The sequence below is a fragment of the Salmo salar genome, chromosome 18, assembly GCF_965601325.2.
Source record: "Salmo salar chromosome 18, fSalSal1, whole genome shotgun sequence".
Taxonomy (NCBI): domain Eukaryota; kingdom Metazoa; phylum Chordata; class Actinopteri; order Salmoniformes; family Salmonidae; genus Salmo; species Salmo salar.
Window position 1 is genome coordinate 77,551,615 of NC_138308.1, and position 21,125 is coordinate 77,572,739.

The 21,125-nt window shown below is 44.3% G+C and overlaps 1 protein-coding gene across 5 annotated transcripts in view; it reads left to right on the forward strand.

Annotated features, from left to right (window-relative positions):
• LOC106577648 (ATP-dependent chromatin remodeler CHD3) overlaps positions 1-21,125 on the forward strand; it is a 64,444-nt gene that overhangs the window by 28,253 nt on the left and 15,066 nt on the right. For 2 of the 5 annotated variants that reach the window (XM_014155949.3, XM_014155954.3), the window contains exons 23-38: positions 2,118-2,349; positions 2,649-2,866; positions 3,233-3,410; positions 3,768-3,854; positions 4,286-4,374; positions 8,268-8,401; positions 8,642-8,786; positions 9,143-9,341; positions 12,230-12,387; positions 12,485-12,866; positions 13,017-13,154; positions 15,915-16,023; positions 16,422-16,554; positions 18,298-18,493; positions 19,128-19,291; positions 20,262-20,388. In XM_014155949.3, coding sequence (XP_014011424.1) covers positions 2,118-2,349; positions 2,649-2,866; positions 3,233-3,410; positions 3,768-3,854; positions 4,286-4,374; positions 8,268-8,401; positions 8,642-8,786; positions 9,143-9,341; positions 12,230-12,387; positions 12,485-12,866; positions 13,017-13,154; positions 15,915-16,023; positions 16,422-16,554; positions 18,298-18,493; positions 19,128-19,291; positions 20,262-20,388 — 2,689 coding nt within the window. The remainder of the gene's footprint in view (positions 1-2,117; positions 2,350-2,648; positions 2,867-3,232; positions 3,411-3,767; positions 3,855-4,285; positions 4,375-8,267; positions 8,402-8,641; positions 8,787-9,142; positions 9,342-12,229; positions 12,388-12,484; positions 12,867-13,016; positions 13,155-15,914; positions 16,024-16,421; positions 16,555-18,297; positions 18,494-19,127; positions 19,292-20,261; positions 20,389-21,125) is intronic. The other 3 variants (XM_014155950.3, XM_014155951.3, XM_014155952.3) reach the window with 3 other exon arrangements.

Here is a 21,125-nt window from a genome sequence, read left to right on the forward strand (position 1 = left end):
CCGGGGACTTTAATGCAGGGAAACTTAAATCAGTTTTACCTAATTTCTATCAGCATGTTAAATGTGCAACCAGAGGGAAAATAATTCTAGACCACCTTTACTCCACACACAGAGACGTGTACAAAGCTCTCCCTCGCCATCCATTTGGCAAATCTGACCATAATTCTATCCCCCTGATTCCTGCTTACAAGCAAAAATTAAAGCAGGAAGCACCAGTGATTCGGTCTATAAAAAAGCGGTCAGATGAAGCAGATGCTAAACTACAGGACTGTTTTGGTAGCACAGACTGGAATATGCTCCGGGATTTTTCCGATTGCATTGAGGAGTAAACCGGAAGCTTATAAGAAATCCCGCTATGCCCTCAGATGAACCATCAAACAGGCAAAGCGTCAATACAGGACTAAGATCGAATCGTACTACACTGGCTCTGATGCTCGTCGGATGTGGCAGGGCTTGCAAACGATTACAGACTACAAAGGTAAGCACAGCCGAGAGCTGTCCAGTGACACGAGCCGACCAGACGAGCTAAATAACTTTGATGCTCGTTTCGAGGCAAGCAACACTGAAACATGCATGAGAGCATCAGCTGTTCCGGACGAGTGTTTGATCACGCTCTCCACAGCCAATGTGAGTAAGACCTTTAAACAGGTCAACATTCACACGGCCGCAGGGCCAGACAGATTACCAGGACGTGTACTCCGAGCGTGCACTGACCAACTAGCAAGTGTCTTCACTGACATTTTCAACCGCTCCCTGTCTGAGTCTGTAATACCAACATGTTTCAAGCAGACCACCATAGTCCTTGTGCCCAAGAACACTAAGGTAACCTGCCTAAATGACTACTGACCCATAGCACTCACTTCTGTAGCCATGAAGTGCTTTGAAAGGCTGGTCATGGTTCACATCAACACCATTATCCCAGAAACCCTAGACCCACTCCAGTTTGCATACCGCACCAACAGATCCACAGATGATGCAATCTCTATTGCACAACGCACTGCCCTTTCATACCTGGACAAAAGGAACACCTATGTGAGAATGCTATTAATTGACTACAGCTCAACACCATAGTGCCCTCAAAGCTCATCACTAAGTTAAAGGACCCTGGGACTAAACACCTCCCTCTGCAACTGGATCCTGGACTTCCTGACGGGCCGCCCCCAGGTGGTAAGGGTAGGTAACAACACATCCGCCACGCTGATCCTGAACACGGGGGCCCCTCAGGGGTGCGTGCTCAGGCCCCTCCTGTACTCCCTGTTCACTCATGACTGCACAGCCAGGCACGACTCCAACACCATCATTAAGTTTGCCAATGACACAACAGTGGTAGGCCTGATCACCGACAGCGATGAGACAGCCTATAGGGAGGAGGTCAGAGACCTGACCGTGTGGTGCAAGGACAGCAACCTCTCCCTCAATGTGATCAAGACAAAGGAGATGATTGTGGACTACGGGAAAAGGAGGACCGAGCACGCCCCCATTCTCATCAACGGGGCTGTAGTGGAGCAGGTTGAGAACTTCAAGTTCCTTGGCGTCCACATCACCAACAAACTAACATGGTCCAAGCACGCCATGACAGTCGTGAAGAGGGCACGACAAAACCTATTCCCCCTCAGGAGACTGAAAAGATTTGGCATGGGTCCTCAGATCCTCACAAGCTTTTACAACCGCACCATGATGCAACCAGCTTCCTGACTGGTTGCATCACTACCTGTTATGGCAACTTCTCGGCATCTGACCGCAAGGCACTATTCTCTGTTATTATCTATGCAAAGTCACTTTAATAACTCTACCTACATGTACATATTACCTCAATTACCTCGACACCAGTGCCCCCACACATTGACTCTGTACCGGTACCCTGTATATAGCCCCGCTGTTGTTATTTACTGATGCTCTTTAATTATTTGTTATTCTTATCTCTTACTTCTTTTAGGTGTTTTCTTAAAACTGCATTGTTGGTTAAGGACTTGTAAGTAAGCATTTCACTGTAAGGTCTACACCTGTTGTATTCGGCGCATGTGACAAATGCAATTTTCTCTCTCCCTCATTCTGTGTCCATTCCCTACTGTCTCACTCTTTCCTCCCTCCTCTTCTCCCTCCATCTCCCTCACAAGGCGTTCAGTCGCGCACACCGCATCGGGCAGGCCAACAAGGTGATGATCTACCGTTTCGTGACCCGTGCCAGTGTGGAGGAGCGCATCACCCAGGTGGCAAAGAGGAAGATGATGCTGACCCACCTGGTGGTGAGGCCCGGCCTGGGCTCCAAGGCTGGATCCATGTCCAAACAGGAGCTGGACGACATCCTCAAGTTCGGAACCGAGGAACTCTTCAAGGACGAGATCGAATGTAAGTGACATTTGTTGATTGGTTTGATTTGATTGATGATCGATTGTGTGGGATGGGAGGAGGATAGGAGAAAGGGGGAGGTGGAAGAATAGAGGAGGAGCAGGAGGAGGATGGAGGGATTTCAGAGGGAGAAATGCGAGGATAGGACATTTATTTTGTATATATGTTTAGATGTCAGAGATTTAGGAACATTTTGTAATATACATTGCATTTTGTGGGTTGTTACATACATCTTTATATCGATCGATTTTAGTCACATCCTAATCTGTGCTTCACCACCGTTTTCTATTCCCCCAAAGTCCTCTCACCACCACGTATGTCCACTCTCTCTCCCCTACGCTGTCCAGCGGGGGACAACAGGGATGATGAGGGCAGTGTGATCCACTACGACAGCTCAGCCATCGAGAGACTGCTGGACCGGAGCCAGGACGCTACAGACGACACAGACATGCAGAACATGAACGAGTACCTCAGCTCCTTCAAAGTGGCCCGCTACATGGTCAGAGAGGAGGACAAGGTGAGAGAGGGAAGGAGAGAGAGAGGGAAAGAGAGAGAGAGGGAAGGGAGAGGTGATGTTTTGGGGGGGGGGAATACCTCAGCTCCTTCAAAGTACCTGGCTACATAGTTCGAGAGGATAAGGTGATGTACAGAGAGAGCGATGGAGAGAAGGTGTTCGAGAGAGAAGTGATAGATAACATTACTGTTTTTGTATGCTTTAATGTATATAAAAATGTGTATGGCACTTTAGTGTACTTTAAAAAATATTTATCTATGTGTAAACTGTTAACACTGTCCATTGAGCTATATACGAGTTTATAAGTAGATTATATCACACGGTTTGTATGTAAACTGTACTTCCATGTTCTTGCATGTGTGTATCCAGATTGAGGAGGTGGAGCGTGAGATCATTAAGCAGGAGGAGTGTGTGGACCCAGAATACTGGGAGAAGCTGCTGAGACATCACTATGAGCAACAACAGGAGGACCTGGCTAGTAAACTGGGCAAGGGCAAGAGGAACCGCAAGCCTGTCAACTACAACGACGCAGCACAGGAGGACCAAGGTAGGTAGTTGGTAACCATCAGTCCTGGTTGTCATGGAGATGGATGTAGGTGTCGTTTATTTTTTTAGCATGCATCACTATGACAACATGGGCCATTTTGTACTGTCACACCTTAGGCATTCTGAATAACTTCTTCTTTTTTATAATTAAAGAAGGGTTGGACTCCTCCTACTTTGTATTGGCCCATATATTGGTTCATCCATGATTGTTTTAAATGAAAGTTGTGCTCTTTGCTAGAATTAGATCATGTAATATGGTCTCTGTGCTATACGTTAGGTATTGCTAAGGTATTGCTAATGGTAGCCGCATGGGGCCAGTGTGCCTAGCCTATTGACGGTACACCATGTGCTGTTTCAGAGTGGCATGCTGGTATTTCAGATAACCAGTCCGAGTACTCTGTGGGCTCTGAGGAGGAGGATGAAGACTTCGATGAGAGGCCAGAAGGTATGCCTAAGTACACAAGGCACACACACATTTGGAATGAAGCCTCTTCTGTTGAATGTGTTGGGATGGATCACGTGTTAAACTCCTGTCCTCGAAGGCCGAAGGTCTGCTGGTTTTAGCTCCTCCCTTGTACTTGATTGATTAATTAAGATCATTGTAAGGAACTCCCCTCACCAGGTTGCCTAGGGCTAATTGGACAGAAATGGAAAGGAAATAACGAAAACCAGCAGACAGACAGCCCTCCAGGAATTGAGTTTGACACCCCTGTAACAGATGGATGATTAGATTTCAGATGTTATGGCTGCTTCACTCAAGTACCATAATGACTATGCTGCTTACTCTCCTGATTTCCCCTCTCTTTCTCTCTCTCTCTCTCTCTTTCTCTCTCTCTCTCACACTCCCCCCTTCATATTCTCTCTATCTTTATCCAGGTTCTCGCCGACAGTCCCGTCGCCAGATGAGGAACGAGAGAGACAAGCCACTCCCACCCCTGTTGGCCAGAGTAGGGGGAAACTTGGAGGTTAGAAACAACAACTCATCTGCTATTCTTGTTGACATAAGAATTTATAAATTCTGTATAGGGGTTATGAATATTATACAGTTGAAGTCGGAAGTTTACATACACCTTAGCCAAATACATTTAAACTCAGTTTTTCACAATTCCTGACATTTAATCCTATTAAAAATACCCTGCCTTAGGTCAATTAGGATCACCACTTTATTTTAAGAATGTGAAATGTCAGAATAATAGCAGAGAGAATGATTTATTTCAGCTTTCATTTCTTTCATCACATTCCCAGTAGGTCAGAAGTTTACATACACTCAATTCGTATTTGGTAGCATTGCCTTTAAATTGTTTAACTTGGGTCAAACGTTTCGGGTAGCCTTCCACAAGCTTCCGACAATAAGTTGGGTGAATTTTGGTTTGTAGGCCTCCTTGCTCGCGCACACTTTTTCAGTTCTGCCCACAAATGTTCTATAGGATTGACATCAGGGCTTTGTGATGGCCACTCCAATATCTTGACTTTGTTGCCCTTAAGCCATTTTGCCACAACTTTGGAAGTATGCTTGGGGTCATTGTCCATTTGGAAGACCCATTTGTGACCAAGCTTGAACTTCCTGACTCATGTCTTGAGATGTTGCTTCAATATATCCACATAATTTTCCTGCCTCATGATGTCATCTATTTTGTGAAGTGCACCAGTCCCTCCTGCAGCAAAACACCCCCACAACATGATGCTTCCACCCTCGTGCTTCGCGGTTGGGATGGTGTTCTTCGACTTGCAAGCCTCCCCCTTTTTCCTCCAAACATAATGATGGTCATTATGGCCAAACAGTTCTATTTTTGTTTCATCAGACCAGAGGACATTTCTCCAAAAAGTATGATCTTTGTCCCCATGTGCAGTTGCAAACCGTAGTCTGGCTTTTTTATGGCGGTTTTGGAGCAGTGGCTTCTTCCTTGCTGTGCGGCCTTTCAGGTTATGTCGATATAGGACTCGTTTTACTGTGGATATAGATACTTTTGTACCTGTTTCCTCCAGCATCTTCACAAGGTCCTTTGCAGTTGTTCTGGGATTGATTTGCACTTCTTGCACCAAAGTACATTCATCTCTAGGAGACAGAACGCGTCTCCTTCCTGAGCGGTATGATGGCTGCGTGGTCCCATGGTGTTTATACTTGCGTACTATTGTTTGTACAGATGAATGTGGTACCTTCAGGCGTTTGGAAATTGCTCCCAAGCATGAACCAGACTTGTGGAGGTCTACAATTTCTTTTCTGAGGTCTTGGCTGATTTCTTTTGATTTTCTCTTGATGTCAAGCAAAGAGGCACTGAGTTTGAAGTTAGGCCTTGAAATACATCCACAGGTACACCTCCAATTGACTCGAATGATGTCAATTAGCCTATCAGAAGCTTCTAAAGCCATGACATAGTTTTCTGGAATTTTCCAAGCTATTTAAAGGCACAGTCAACTTAGTGTATGTAAACTTCTGACCCACTGGAATTGTGATACAGTGAATTATAAATGAAATAATCTGTCAATAAGCAATTTTTTTTTAAATGACTTGCGCACAGTACATGTCCCAACCTTCTTGCCAAAACTATAGTTTGTTAACAAGAAATTTGTGGAGTGGTTGAAAAATGAGTATTAATGACTCCAACCTGTGTATGTAAACTTCCGACTTCAACTATATATTATGATGTCCTTATGTACGTTCTCTTCCTCTCCTTATTTAGGTTCCCTTCATCTCCTTATGTAGGTTCCCTTAATCTCCTTATGTAGGTCCCCTTCATCTCCTTATGTAGGTTCCCTTCATCTCCTTATGTAGGTTTCCTTCATCTCCTTATGTAGGTTCCCGTCATCTCCTTATGTAGGTTCCCTTCATCTACTTATGTAAGTTCCCTTCATCTCCTTATGTAGGTTCCCTTCATCTCCTTATGTAAGTTCCCTTCATCTCCTTATGTAGGTTCCCTTCATCTACTTATGTAAGTTCCCTTCATCTACTTATGTAGGTTCCCTTCATCTCCTTATGTAAGTTCCCTTCATCTCCTTATGTAAGTTCCCTTCATCTACTTATGTAGGTTCCCTTCATCTACTTATTTAGGTTCCCTTCATCTACTTATGTAGGTTCCCTTCATCTCCTTATGTAAGTTCCCTTAATCTCCTTATGTAAGTTCCCTTCCTCTCCTTATGTAAGTTCCCTTCATCTACTTATGTAAGTTCCCTTCATCTCCTTATGTAAGTTCCCTTCATCTACTTATGTAGGTTCCCTTCATCTACTTATTTAGGTTCCCTTCATCTACTTATGTAGGTTCCCTTCATCTCCTTATGTAAGTTCCCTTAATCTCCTTATGTAAGTTCCCTTCCTCTCCTTATGTAAGTTCCCTTCATCTACTTATGTAGGTTCCCTTCATCTCCTTATGTAAGTTCCCTTCATCTCCTTATGTAAGTTCCCTTCATCTACTTATGTAAGTTCCCTTCATCTACTTATTTAAGTTCCCTTCATCTCCTTATGTGGGTTCGCTTCATCTCCTTAAGTATGTTCCCTTCATCTCCTTATGTAAGTTCCCTTCATCTCCTTAAGTAGCACCCATCTTCTTATGTAGGTTCCCTTCATTTCCTTATGTAGACAGTATGTACACTACCGTTCAAAGGTTTGGGGTCACTTAGAAATGTCCTTGTTTTGGAAAGAAAAGCACATTTTTTGTACATTAAAATAACATCAAATTGATCAGAAATACAGTGTAGACATTGTTAATGTTGTAAATGGCTAGTGTAGCTGGAAACAGCTGATTATTTATGGAATATCTACATAGGCGTACAGAGGCCTATTATCAGCATCCATCACTCCTGTGTTCCAATGGCACATTGTGTTAGCTAATCCAAGTTTATCATTTTAAAATGCTAATTGATCATTAGAAAACCCTTTTGCAATCATGTTAGCACAGCTGAAAACAGTTGTCCTGATCAGAGAAGCAATAAAACTGTCCTTCTTTAGACTAGTTGAGTACCTGAAGCATCAGCATTTGTGGGTTTGATTACAGGCTCAAAATGGCCAGAAACAAAGTACTTTCTTCTGAAACTTGTCAGTCTATTCTTGTTCTGATAAATGGAAGGGAATTCCATGCTAGAAATTGCCAAGAAACTGAAGATCTCATACAACGGTGTATGCTCTAGTCAGAGTTCATCTGTCCAGTGTCTGTGTTATTTTGCACATCTTAATATTTTATTTTTATTGGCCAGTCTGAGATATGGCTTTTTCTTTGCAACTCTGCCTAGAAGGCCAGCATCCCGGAGTCACCTCTTCATTGTTGACGTTGAGTTTGGTGTTTTGCGGGTACTATTTAATGAAGCTGCCAGTTGAGGACTTGTGAGGCATCTGTTTCTCAAACTAGACACCCTAATGTACTTGTCCTCTTGCTCCATTGTGCACCGGGGCCTCCCACTCCTCTTTCTATTCTGGTTAGAGACAGTTTGCGCTGTTCTGTGAAGGGGGTAGTGCACAGCGTTGTACAAGATCTTCAGTTTCTTGGCAATTTCTTGCATGGAATAGCCTTCATTTCTCAGAACAAGAATAGACTGACGAGTTTCAGAAGAAAGTTATTTGTTTCTGGTAATTTTGAGCCTGTAATCGAACCCACAAATGCTGATGCTCCAGATACTAAACTAGTCTAAAGAAGGACAGTTTTGTTGCTTCTTTAATCAGGACAACTGTTTTCAGCTGCTACAATAACCATTTACAACATTAACCATGTCTACACTGTATTTCTGATCAATTTGATGTTATTTTAATGTACAAAAAATGTGCTTTTCTTTCAAAAACAAGGACATTTCTAAGTGATCACAAACTTTTGAACGTTAGTGTATGGTTATGAATGTGTTATGAAGTCCTTATGTCCTCTCTCCCCTCTAGGTATTGGGCTTCAACACGCGCCAGAGGAAAGCCTTCCTAAACGCGGTGATGCGTTGGGGCATGCCCGCACAGGACGCCTTCTCCTGCCAGTGGCTGGTCAGAGACCTGAGGGGCAAGAGTGAGAAGGAGTTCAAGTGAGTGGAGTGGGACTGATATGACATGGGGTCCTTATTGTTTGAGTCATAGGCAGGCTACAGTATGAGCTTACACTGAGCTCTTCATGCTACAATGTTGCTGCTTGTCTGTTCCCTCTCTGTCGTCTGTTTTTCTCTCTTCCCCCTTTTTTGCTGCCTCTCTGCCTTGTTCTCTCTCCCTCACTTATCTCATCTTATGTATCAATCTCTTCCCTCTCTCCTCTCTTTCTCTTTTTCCAGGGCGTATGTCTCCCTGTTCATGCGTCACCTGTGTGAGCCCGTGGCCGACGGTGCCGAGACGTTTGCCGACGGCGTGCCGAGGGAGGGCCTGTGTCGGCAGCCTGTGCTCACCCGCATCGGGGTCATGTCCCTGGTCAAGAAGAAGGTCAGGGGTCAAAGTGTATCTTACAAACCACAATGCTAAGCTAACAGGCTAGCTAGCTACATATCAACCAATAGCAATTGTTTGTTTTTTGGCAAAGCTTTAATTGATTCAGACCTGTCAGACCAGAATCATATGAGGCAATACAGATATTTCACAGTTATTCAACTTCTTTCATTTCCACTAAGACATTTTCCCAGGCTGTGACTTCCTTGTAACATAACGATAAATCAATGAATAGACAGAACATAAGGGTCAATTTCTTTCCAAGGGAAAAGGGACTGTTGGCTAGAATAGAATTAGAACAGAACAGAATAAAATACTTTATTGCTTGGTTCTGTCACAACCCCCTTCCTCAGATCCAGGAGTTTGAGCACATCAATGGGCGGTGGAGTCTTCCAGAACTGAAGCCAGAGATGAAGCCAGAGGCCCTGAGACCAGAGGTCAGTGTGTCTTCTTCCTCCAGAGCCTCCTCCCCCGGGGGGACCATGAAGACCGCTACGCCCACCCCTGACCCCAGCTGCACCTCAGACAACACCCCCTGCACCTCAAAACCAGGTGGGTGAACAAAGACACGCACGCAGATGCAGGCACGCAGCTCACAGGATGCCCAGCAGAGAGCACTCAAGTCTGACTGTGATAACTGTGTGTGGAAACTACAGTAGGCTACATTCATCAATCTGACTCCATTATTATGTGAAGAAATGCTACATGAAATGCGTGATACGTTACAGAATAACACAGAGTAAATGACTATCACCAATAGGCTAAGACTTAACGTGGTTACACGTGTCTTCAGTTCAGAATCATCTCTGAGAGAATGCGTCTGTACACACATGGAGCTCGAAGAAATATCGATGAAATAAACCAAGTCTAAATATATAGCATACTGCGTATACCAGGAGATTATAATACTGGCATATTTTACCAGAGAAAACTCTGACCTTTTATCCAGGGAAAAAACTTAAGTCACCCCCAACCTAAATAAACGTGACTTAGCATTCTGCTGTTGAAAAACATAAGGCATGACATCACACCCAGATATGAGTCTAATCAACTCAATTCAATTTGAATGTTATGACCGGAGAACAGGAATGTGCCTGAAACCGGTCAAACTGGTCGCTCTGAAAATCCATCAACATGGAATACATACAGTTGAAGTCGGAAGTTTACATGCACTTAGGTTGGAGTCATTAAAACTCATTTTTCAACCACTCCACAAATTTCTTGTTAACAAACTATAGTTTTGGCAAGTCGGTTAGGACATCTACTTTGCATGACACAAGTAATTTTTCCAACAATTGTTTACAGACAGATTATTTCACTTATAATTCACTGTATCACAATTCCAGTGGGACAGAAGTTTACGTACAGTAAGTTTACTGTGCCTTTAAACAGCTTGGAAAATTCCAGAAAATGATGTAATCAAATTTCAAATCAAATCAAATCAAATGTATTTTTATATAGCCCTTCGTACATCAGCTGATATCTCAAAGTGCTGTACAGAAACCCAGCCTAAAACCCCAAATAGCAAGCAAAGCATGTGAAAGAAGCACGGTGGCTAGGAAAAACTCCCTAGGAAAAACTCCCTAGAAATGGCTTTAGAAGCTTCTGATAGGCTAATTGACATCATTTGAGTCAATTGGAGGTGTACCTGTGGATGTATTTCAAGGCCTACTTTCAAACTCAGTGCCTCTTTGCTTGACATCATGGTAAAATCAAAAGAAACTAGTCAAGACCTCAGAAAATTGTAGACTGGTTCAAGTCTGGTTCATGCTTGGGAGCAATTTCCAAACGCCTGAAGGTACCACGTTCATCTGTACAAACAATAGTACACAAGTATAAACACCATGGGACCACACAGCCGTCATACTGCTCAGGAAGGAGACGCATTCTGTCTCCTAGAGTTGAACGTACTTTGGTGCGAAAAGTGCAACTCAATCCCAGAACAACAGCAAAGGACCTTGTGAAGATGCTGGAGGAAACAGGTATAAAGTATTTATATCCACAGTCAAACAAGTCCTATATCGACATAACCTGAAAGGCCGCTCAGCAAGGAGGAAGCCACTGCTCCAAAACCGCCATAAAAAAGCCAGACTTCGGTTTGCAACTGCACATGAGGACAAAGATCCTACTTTTTGGAGAAATGTCCTCTGGTCTGATGAAACAAAAATAGAACTGTTTGGCCATAATGACCATTGTTATGTTTGGAGGAAAAACGGGGAGGCTTGCAAGCCGAAGAACACCATCCCAACCGTGAAGCACAGGGGTGGAAGCATCATGTTGTGGGGGTGCTTTGCTGCAGGAGGGACTGGTGCACTTCACAAAATAGATGGCATCATGATGATGGGAAAAGTATGTGGATATATTGAAGCAACATCTCAAGACATCAGTCAGGAAGTTATAGCTTGGTCGCAAATGGGTCTTTCAAATGGACAATGACCCCAAGCATATTTCAAATGGATGTGGCAAAATGGCTTAAGGACAACAAAGTCAAGGTATTGGAGTGGCCATCACAAAGCCCTGACCTCAATCCTATAGAACATCTGTGGGCAGAACTGAAAAAGCATGTGCGAGCAAGGAGGCCTAGAAACCTGACACAGTTACACCAGCTCTGCCAGGAAGAAGGGGCCAAAATCCACCCAACTTATTGTGGGAAGCTTGTGGAAGGCTACCCGAAACGTTTGACCCAAGTTAAACAATTTAAAGCCAATGCTACCAAATACTAATTGAGTGTATGTAAACTTCTGACCCACTGGGAATGTGATGAAATAAATAAAAGCTGAAATAAATCATTCACTTTACTATTATTCTGACATTTCACATTCTTAAAATAAAGTGGTGATCCTAACTGACCTAAGACAGGGAATTTTTACTTTGATTAAATGTCAGGAATTGTGGAAAAACGGAGTTTAAATGTATTTGGCTGAGGTGTATGTAAACTTCCGACTTCAACTGTACATTGCAATAAGACATCAAAATGAATGGATTTAATGCATTTCTAATCTCTTGAAACAAACCAAACACAACAATTGAATTCGCACAAACATTCACAACATCAGGTCCAGTTTTAATCACTTTCTAGGAGACAAATGGAAGTGCCTGTAGGCCGCTGTCCTGTCGAGGGCTGGAGGTACGAGTTCAGGATGTACCATGCTCTTTGAAGTGCAAACATGTGGCCATCTATCCGGACAATATCATAAATTGTGATTGAATCATCACGCTGTGCTCCCACGCCAGCCAGTCGCCGATGTGTCTGAATCACAGAGTCCAAGAAGGTCATCATCTCTCCCAGTGTGTGTGTGTGTGTGTGTGTGTGTGTGTGTGTGTGTGTGTGTGTGTGTGTGTGTGTGTGTGTGTGTGTGGTGTGTGTGTGTGTGTGTGTGCTCGTGCGCGAGTGTGTGTGTGCGAGGGAAATGACCCCCTTGCCTGTGTGTTGTGTTCAGCTACCCCAGCTCCGTCGGACAAACTAGAGAAGAACGGGAAAGATGGAGAGAAGGAGGAGGAAGATGAGGAGGGTAAGGCCTCATCTGAGCCAGAGAAAGATGGCGAGAAGGACGAGGGGAAGGAGGAAGAGAGCAACAAGAGTGCAGACTCTGAAGAGGTGAGAGATTGAACGTTATTAATTACACAGTTGACGCTCTTAATAAATCTTGCTACCAATAACTGTCACTGAACATTATGTTTGGTCATGTCCCCAGCCTCAAATCTCTACCAAAGAAGCGCTACAAGAATTATCCCCTTGCACAACAACAGACAAGGAAGAGAAGGGTACAAAAGAGGAGGAGGGGAAAGAAACCAAAACGACTGACACCCCTCCGGCCCTAGTGGAGGAGAAGAAAGTTGAGGAGGAGAGTAAGGAGGAGGGGTCCTCCGGAGAAACAACTAAGCAAGGGTCGGAGGTCAAAGATGAGAAACCAGGTAGTGTAACACTCTCGCCTGGAGAGAAGGTGGAGGAGGAGAAAGAGAAGGACAACAACAAGGAAAAGGACATGGAGAAGAGTGAGGAGGCCCCTGTCTCCACAGAAGGGCCAGACAACCTGGAAAGGATGGAGCGACAGCAACCCTCTGACGTGATGAAAGGTGAGTGACCTCACCTGTCCGTCCGTCTGTACATGTTAGTTAGTTAGTAACTCACTGACTAGTCACTAGTAGAAAGGTATAGACTATTAGGTATATTTCAATGGCATCCACTTATCTGAATGAACTGGCTTGTGTTTTTACTGCTCACAGAGGAAGTAAAAGGTGAAAAGGATGTTGGGAAAGAAGTGGCGAAGGAGGAGGTTGCCAAAGATGCCTTACCGAAACCCCCCATCACCACCCCCGAGCGACGGCGCTTCATGTTCAACATCGCTGACGGGGGCTTCACGGGTAAATGAGCCCTATCATATGACCCCTGTCATGTCTGGTACTGTGTATTAGAGCGAACACAGTCCTTAGCCGTGGTATATTGGCCATATATCACAAACCCCCGAGGTTCCTTATTGCTATTATAAACTGGTTACCAACGTAATTAGTGCAGTAAAAAATACGTTTTGTCATACCCGTGGTATACGGTCTGATATACCATGGCTGTCAGCCAATCAGCATTCAGGGCTCGAACCACCCAGTTTAGAGGCAGAACTCACTGTGTCCTGGGTTGTTTCAACTAGAGGTCGACCGATTAATCGGAATGGCCGATTAATTAGGGCCGATTTCAAGTTTTCATAACAATCGGAAATCGGTATTTTTGGATGCCGATTTGGCCGATGAATTAAAAAAAAAAATATATATATTTTTTTTTTTACACCTTTATTTAACTCGGCAAGTCTGTTAAGAACACATTCTTATTTTCAATGACGGCCTAGGAACGGTGGGTTAACTGCCTTGTTCAAGGGCAGAACGACACATTTTTACCTTGTCAGCTCGGGGATTCAATCTTGCAACCTTACGGTTAACTAGTCCAACGCTCTAACCACCTGCTTTACATTGCACTCCACGAGGAGCCTGCCTGTTACGCAAATGCAGTAAGAAGCCAAGGTAAGTTGCTAGCTAGATTTAAACTTATCTTATAAAAAACAATCAATCAATCATAATCACTAGTTAACTACACATGGTTGATGATATTACTAGTTTATCTAGCCTGTCCTGCGTTGGATATAATCGCTTAGGTACACGTTGCTCCAACCATAAACATCAATGCCTTTCTTAAAATCAGTACACAAGTATATCTTTTTAAACCTGCATATTTAGTTAATATTGCCTGCTAACATGGATTTCTTTTAACTAGGGAAAATGTGTCACTTCTCTTGCAACAGAGTCAGAGTATATGCAGCAGTTTGGGCCGCCTGGCTCGTTGCAAACTGTGAAGACTATTTCTTCCTAACAAAGACAGCCAACTTCGCCAAACGGGGGATGATTTAACAAAAGCTCATTTGCGAAAAAAGCACAATCGTTGCACGACTGTACCTAACCATAAACATCAATGCCTTTCTTAAAATCAATACACAGAAGTATATATTTTTAAACCTGCATATTTAGCTAAAAGAAATCCAGGTTAGCAGGCAATATTAACCAGGTGAAATTGTGTCACTTCTCTTGCATTCATTGCACGCAGAGTCAGGGTATATGCAACAGTTTGGGCCGCCTGGCATTGTTGCGAACTAATTTGACAGAATTTTACGTAATTATGACATAACATTGAAGGTTGTGCAATGTAACAGGAATATTTAGACTTAGGGATGCCACCTGTTAGATAAAATACGTAACGGTTCCGTATTTCACTGAAAGAAAAAAACGTTTTGTTTTCGAGATGATAGTTTCCGGATTCAACCATATTAATGACCTAAGGCTCGTATTTCTGGGTGTTTATTATATTATAATTAAGTCTATGATTTGATAGAGCAGTCTGACTGAGCGGTGGTAGGCAGCAGCAGGCTCGTAAGCATTCATTCAAACAGCACTTTTGTGCGTTTTGCCAGCAGCTCTTCGCTGTGCTTCAAGCATTGCGCTGTTTATGACTTCAAGCCTATCAACTCCCAAGATTAGGCTGGTGTAACCGATGTGAAATGGCTAGCTAGTTAGCGGGGTGCGCGCTAATAGCGTTTCAAACGTCACTCGCTCTGAGACTTGGAGTAGTTGTTCCCCTTGCTCTGCATGGGTAACGCTGCTTCGAGGGTGGCTGTTGTCGATGTGTTCCTGGTTCCAGCCCAGGTAGGAGCGAGGAGAGGGACGGAAGCAAAACTGTTACACTGGCAATACTAAAGTGCCTATAAGAACATCCAATAGTCAAAGGTATAGTCCTATAATTCCTATAATAACTACAACCTAAAACTTCTTACCTGGAAATATTGAAGACTCATGTTAAAAGGAACCACCAGCTTTCATATGTTCTCATGTTCTGAGCAAGGAACTTAAACGTTAGCTTTCTTACATGGCACATATTGCACTTTTACTTTCTTCTCCAACACTTTGTTTTTGCATTATTTAAACCAAATTGAACATGTTTCATTATTTATTTGAGGCTAAATTGATTTTATTGATGTATTATATTAAGTTAAAATAAGTGTTCATTCAGTATTGTTGTAATTGTCATTATTACAAACACATTTTTTAAAATCGCCCCGATTAAGCGGTATCGGCTTGTTCGGCCCTCCAACCATCGGTATCGGCATTGAAAAATCATAATCGGCCAACCTTTGGTTTCAACATGAATTCAACGTTATGCTGATGATCCCCCACAAAGAGCTCCGCACACAGTGACTTAGTATTAAATCAAATCAAATTGTGTTGGTCACAGACACGTATTTAGCAGATGTTATTGCGGGTGTAGCGAAATGCTTGTATCATGGGTTGTTTTAACGTCAATGTTTTCAGTATCACAGGTTGCTATTATAACATTGACACACAAAGTTATGTTGATGATCCCCCACAAAGAGCTCCACACACAGTGGCGGATCACACTCAGTATCAGATGTTGTTTTAACATTGTTTTAACATTGACACAGCGTTATGCTGCTGTCCCTTGTGTTGAGCAACATACACTGTGGCATTATACACTGAGTCCATATCACTGGTTGTTATGACATTGACACAACGTTACGTGGGTGTTATAACACTGACCCAACATTATGCTGACGTTTCACCCTGCAGAGCTGCATACGCTGTGGCAGAACGAGGAGCGGGCGGCCATCTCCTCCGGGAAGATGAATGAGATCTGGCACCGGCGACACGACTTCTGGCTGCTGGCGGGAATCGTACTGTATCCTTGACTGTGGTTGCTGCGGAGACCGTCTTTTCATGTTTATTTATCTGTCATACTGCGGCAGTGGCTTCGTGTGAAGTCCACCCGCCGGTGCATTTGTGTAGCAGAGAGGTATTAGATTGTATCTGCAGAAATCTACACATGGAATAGAGATTGGAACAGTCCATTCTGTTCTGTTTGTATGACTTTTACTAGAATGACAAATATCGAATCCAACCCTAGCCCTCCTAACACAAGAAACAATAAAGATCTGAAAGGATTCGATAGGAATACACTGGATGAGGATAGCCCTATTCATAGGAGTTATGCTAAAATACTTAGTACTACTGACAGACTAGGTGTTGCTTTGGCTAATGGTGTATTGAGCTGTATGACCCTTGACCCCTGCATATCAGTCATGGCTATGCACGGTGGCAGGACATCCAGAACGATCCCCAGTTCGCTATCGTCAACGAGCCCTTCAAGTCGCAGGCCAACAAGGGCAACTTCCTTGAGATGAAGAACAAGTTCCTGGCCCGCCGCTTCAAGGTGCGACACATCGTAACAATACATGTGACACAACATGACATAGTATGACATAACATGGCATGACATAGCGTGAAAAAACATGACATGGCATAACAGTGTAGCATGGTATAACCTTCATAGCATAGCATAACTAGAAGGCCTGGAAACACTCTGGACCCTACACATCACATGACATACTATAACATTACCATAACATAACTATGACACAACAAAATCCAACCATGACACAGACAAGACTGTCAGGATTCAGGACATGCTTTTGTACTATTCAATTAAGCAATAAGGCCCGAGGAGGTGTGGTGTATGGCCAATATACCACGGCTAAGGACTGTTCTTATGTCCGACGCAACGTGGAGTTCCTGGATACATCCCTTAGCCATGGGATATTGGCCGTATATCACAAACCCCCGAGGTGCCTTATTGCTATTATAAACTGGTTACCAACGTAATTAGAGCAGTAAAAATACATGTTTTGTCATACCCGTCGTATACGGTCTGATATACCATGGCTGTCAGCCAATCATCATTCAGGGCTTGAACTTCCCAGTTTATAATATCTAATAGAAAACATCTGTTTGAAGGATGTAAGAACAAGACAGACCCTATGAGAGACAGATATTGGGTTGACAGACCGGGTTGGTATTGCTGACCGGTGCATTTGTGAAATGGCACTCATCCTGTTTTTGACGGCCTCACATGTTTCATACCCTGACCTCAACATCCGCATTCTCTCTCTCTCTCTCTCTCTCTCTCTCTCTCTCTCTCTCTCTCTCTCTCTCTCTCTGTCTTTCTCCTACTCTCTCTCTGTCTCTCTCTTTCTCCTTTCTGTCTCTCTGTCTCTCTCTCTCTCCCTCTCTCTAGTTCTCTCTGTCTCTCTCTCTTTCTCTCTGCCCCCGAATTGAGTAAAATCACAAATGATGGTGTTGAATAAATCACCGCTGGCTAAAATAAAACTGTAAATATGAATATAATGTCTATAATTTGTCCAAACATGTCATCTATCGTTTTCCTCCTCCTCACCCCACACCCACCTATACGGTATCTCTCTGCTCTCTCTTCCTTTCTATCTCTAACATCTTCCTCATTACAGTTCAGATCAATGAAATTCAACAGAACTGTATTGCCATGAAGTGCAGTAGATACTGTAGATATACTGTATGTCAAAAAGCAGAAGAGTTTTACGATGGTCCGGCAGGTAGCCTAGTGGTTAGAGCATTGGACCAGTAACCGTTTGGTTGCTAGATCGAATCCCCGAGCTGACAAGGTAAAAATCTGTCGTTCTGCCCCTGAACAAGGCAGTTAACCCACTAGGCCGTCATTGTAAATAAGAATTTGTTCTTAACTGACTTGCCTAGTTAAATAAAACAAAAAGGAAAAAACTGACTGTAACGATGTGCGCTGAGAGTTGGGAAGCAAGTTCAGGGAGTGATTATTTTAATAAAATAAACGGAACATAATGCAAAACAAGAACCTCAAACAACGCACAGACATGAAATGGAAACAGAAACAACGACTCCTGGGGAAGGAACCAAAGGGAGTGACATATAGGGCAGGTAATCAGGGAAGTGATGGAGTCCAGGTGAGTCTGATGACGCGCAGTTGCGCGTAACGATGGCGACAGGTGTGCGCCATAACGAGCAGCCTGGTGACCTAGAGGCCGGAGAGGGAGCACACATGACACTGACTCTCCTTGTCTCCCCCTTCCCTCTCTCTCCCCCTTCTCCCCTCCCGCTCTCCCCCCAGTTATTAGAGCAGGCCCTGGTGATAGAGGAACAACTGAGACGGGCAGCCTACCTGAATATGACCCAGGACCCGGTCCACCCCGCCATGGCGCTGAACGCCCGTTATGCCGAGGTGGAGTGTCTGGCCGAGTCCCACCAACACCTCAGCAAGGAGTCCCTGGCCGGGAACAAACCGGCCAACGCCGTGCTGCATAAAGGTGAGGGGGGGGTGTGGAGGGAGGATAGGTGTGTGTGTGTGTGTGTGTGTGTGTGTGTGTGTGTGTGTGTGTGTGTGTGTGTGTGTGTGTGTGTGTGTGTGTGTGTGTGTGTGTGTGTGTGTGTGTGTGTGTGTGTGTGTGTGTGTGTGTGTGTGTGTGTCTGTACGCATTTATATCAGTGATAAAGAAGCACAGGCCCCCCCAGGCTATATTTTTTCAAGGTTCTTTGACCTAAATCTGTCCAGTAAGCCTCACAGAGCTGTTGCTGCCAGAGGCGAACATTTCACAATGTCATCATCAGGATAGAGTTACAATCTCAGAGGAGTTGGTATGTTTGTACTGTTAATTTGAAAGGACAACATACTTGGTACATTTTCAACTGTTAAATGATGTTGAAAAAGGAATGTTCAATACTGGCAGACTGCAGAGTTTGAACGCTTTGGTTCTAGTGCAGCACCATCACACCGGATTCTCTATGCACCGTGACTCACGTTTTCTGTGTCCCACTTCTAGTGGATAGAGTACCCCGAACCCAGTGGAACTGAATAGTAGATGGTTGATGGTTGACTTAATAATAATAAATGAAGAGGTGCCTGTTAACTGGAAACTGACCGTTGTGTTGGTGTAATGTCAGTGCTGAACCAGTTGGAGGAGCTGCTGAGCGACATGAAGGCTGACGTGACACGGCTCCCCGCCACGCTGTCCCGGGTCCCGCCCATCGCCGCACGCCTGCAGATGTCAGAGAGGAGCATCCTCAGCAGGCTGGCCAGCAAGGGCACTGACACACACCCGCCCCCAGTGAGCATACACGCATGCAAGCGTACACACACACACACACACACACGCACACATACAACCCCACACTGGTTAAGATACTCTGGCTTCTGATGACTTGATTTAAGATTCATCATCAAATCAAATGTATTTATATAGCCCTTCTTACATCAGCTGATATCTCAAAGTGCTGTACAGAAACCCAGCCTAAAACCCCAAACAGCAAGTAATGCAGGTGTAGAAACACGGTGGCTAGGAAAAACTCCCTAGAAAGGCCAAAACCTAGGAAGAAACCTAGAGAGGAACCAGGCTATGAGGGGTGGCCAGTCCTCTTCTGGCTGTGCCGGGTGGAGATTATAACAGCACATGGCCAAGATGTTCAAATGTTCATAAATGACCAGCATGGTCAAATAATAATAATCACAGTAGTTGTCGAGGGTGCAACAAGTCAGCACCTCAAGAGTAAATGTCAGTTGGCTTTTCATAGCCGATCATTGAGAGTATCTCTACCGCTCCTGCTGTCTCTAGAGAGTTGAAAACAGCAGGTCTGGGACAGGTAGCACGTCCGGTGAACAGGTCAGGGTTCCATAGCCGCAGGCAGAACAATTGAAACTGGAGCAGCAGCATGGCCAGGTGGACTGGGGACAGCAAGGAGTCATCATGCCAGGTAGTCCTGAGGCATGGTCCTAGGGCTCAAGTCCTCCGAGAGAGAGAAAGAAAGAGAGAATTAGAGAGAGCATACTTAAATTCACACAGGACACTGGATAAGACAGGAGAAATACTCCAGATATAACAGACTGACCCTAGCCCCCCGACACATAAACTACTGCAGCATAAATACTGGAGGCTGAGACAGGAGGGGTCAGGAGACACTGTGACCCCATCCGATGATACCTCCGGACAGGGCCAAACAGGCAGGATATAACCCCACCCACTTTGCCAAAGCACAGCCCCCACACCACTCAAATTAACCATCTGTCCCCTCTCCCTCCAGACCATCCCTCCAGGACCCTACGCCACTCCTCAAAACTTTGGGCCCCCCTTCACCCCCACCCCTCCGGGAGTCTTACCCATGGGAGGAGCCAACTACAGCCAGATGCCTCCTGGATCCTTCGTATCAGGTCAGTGGCCCATACTGTACATATACCCATTCACTGAGAAGGGCTTTCCAAAACTACTGGTGAAGGATTCACTGTTTATATCGGTTACGATTGACTTTAAGGGTGGCTACTCTGCAGCAGCTGCAATGTTCTCTGAAATCATTCATGGACTGTCTATAGTCAACAATTCACTAGAAAACCTTCATCAGTGGTGCTTTGGAAGAAGAAGAAACGTTTGTGTGTGTGTGTGTGTGTGTGTGTGTGTGTGTACTCGATCCAAGTAGGTGGTCTGCACAGTCCAAATGGAGTAAACAGATCAATTTAGCTCAGTACATACACACACACACACACACACACACACACACACACACACACACACACACACACACACACACACACACACAGACATGTTTCTTCTTCTTCCAAAGCACCACTGATATGAAGGGTTTCTAGTGAATTGTTGACTATAGACAGTCCATGAATGATTTCAGAGAACATTGCAGCTGCTGCAGAGTAGCCACCCTTAAAGTCAATCGTAACCGATATAAACCTGCCCCGCAATGGACGGCCCAAGAAGCCCTGAGGATGGAGGGATGGAGAAGTATGTCACTATGTTTGTGTTGATGTAGACCTAATAAGGTACAGTTCAGAATGCATTGGCTTCTGGCTTTGGCAACTTGGACAGATGGGTGAAATCTGTTCCAGATATGCATGGGGAATGTAGCATCTTTATATGGTCATACATTTTGTAGTGAGAC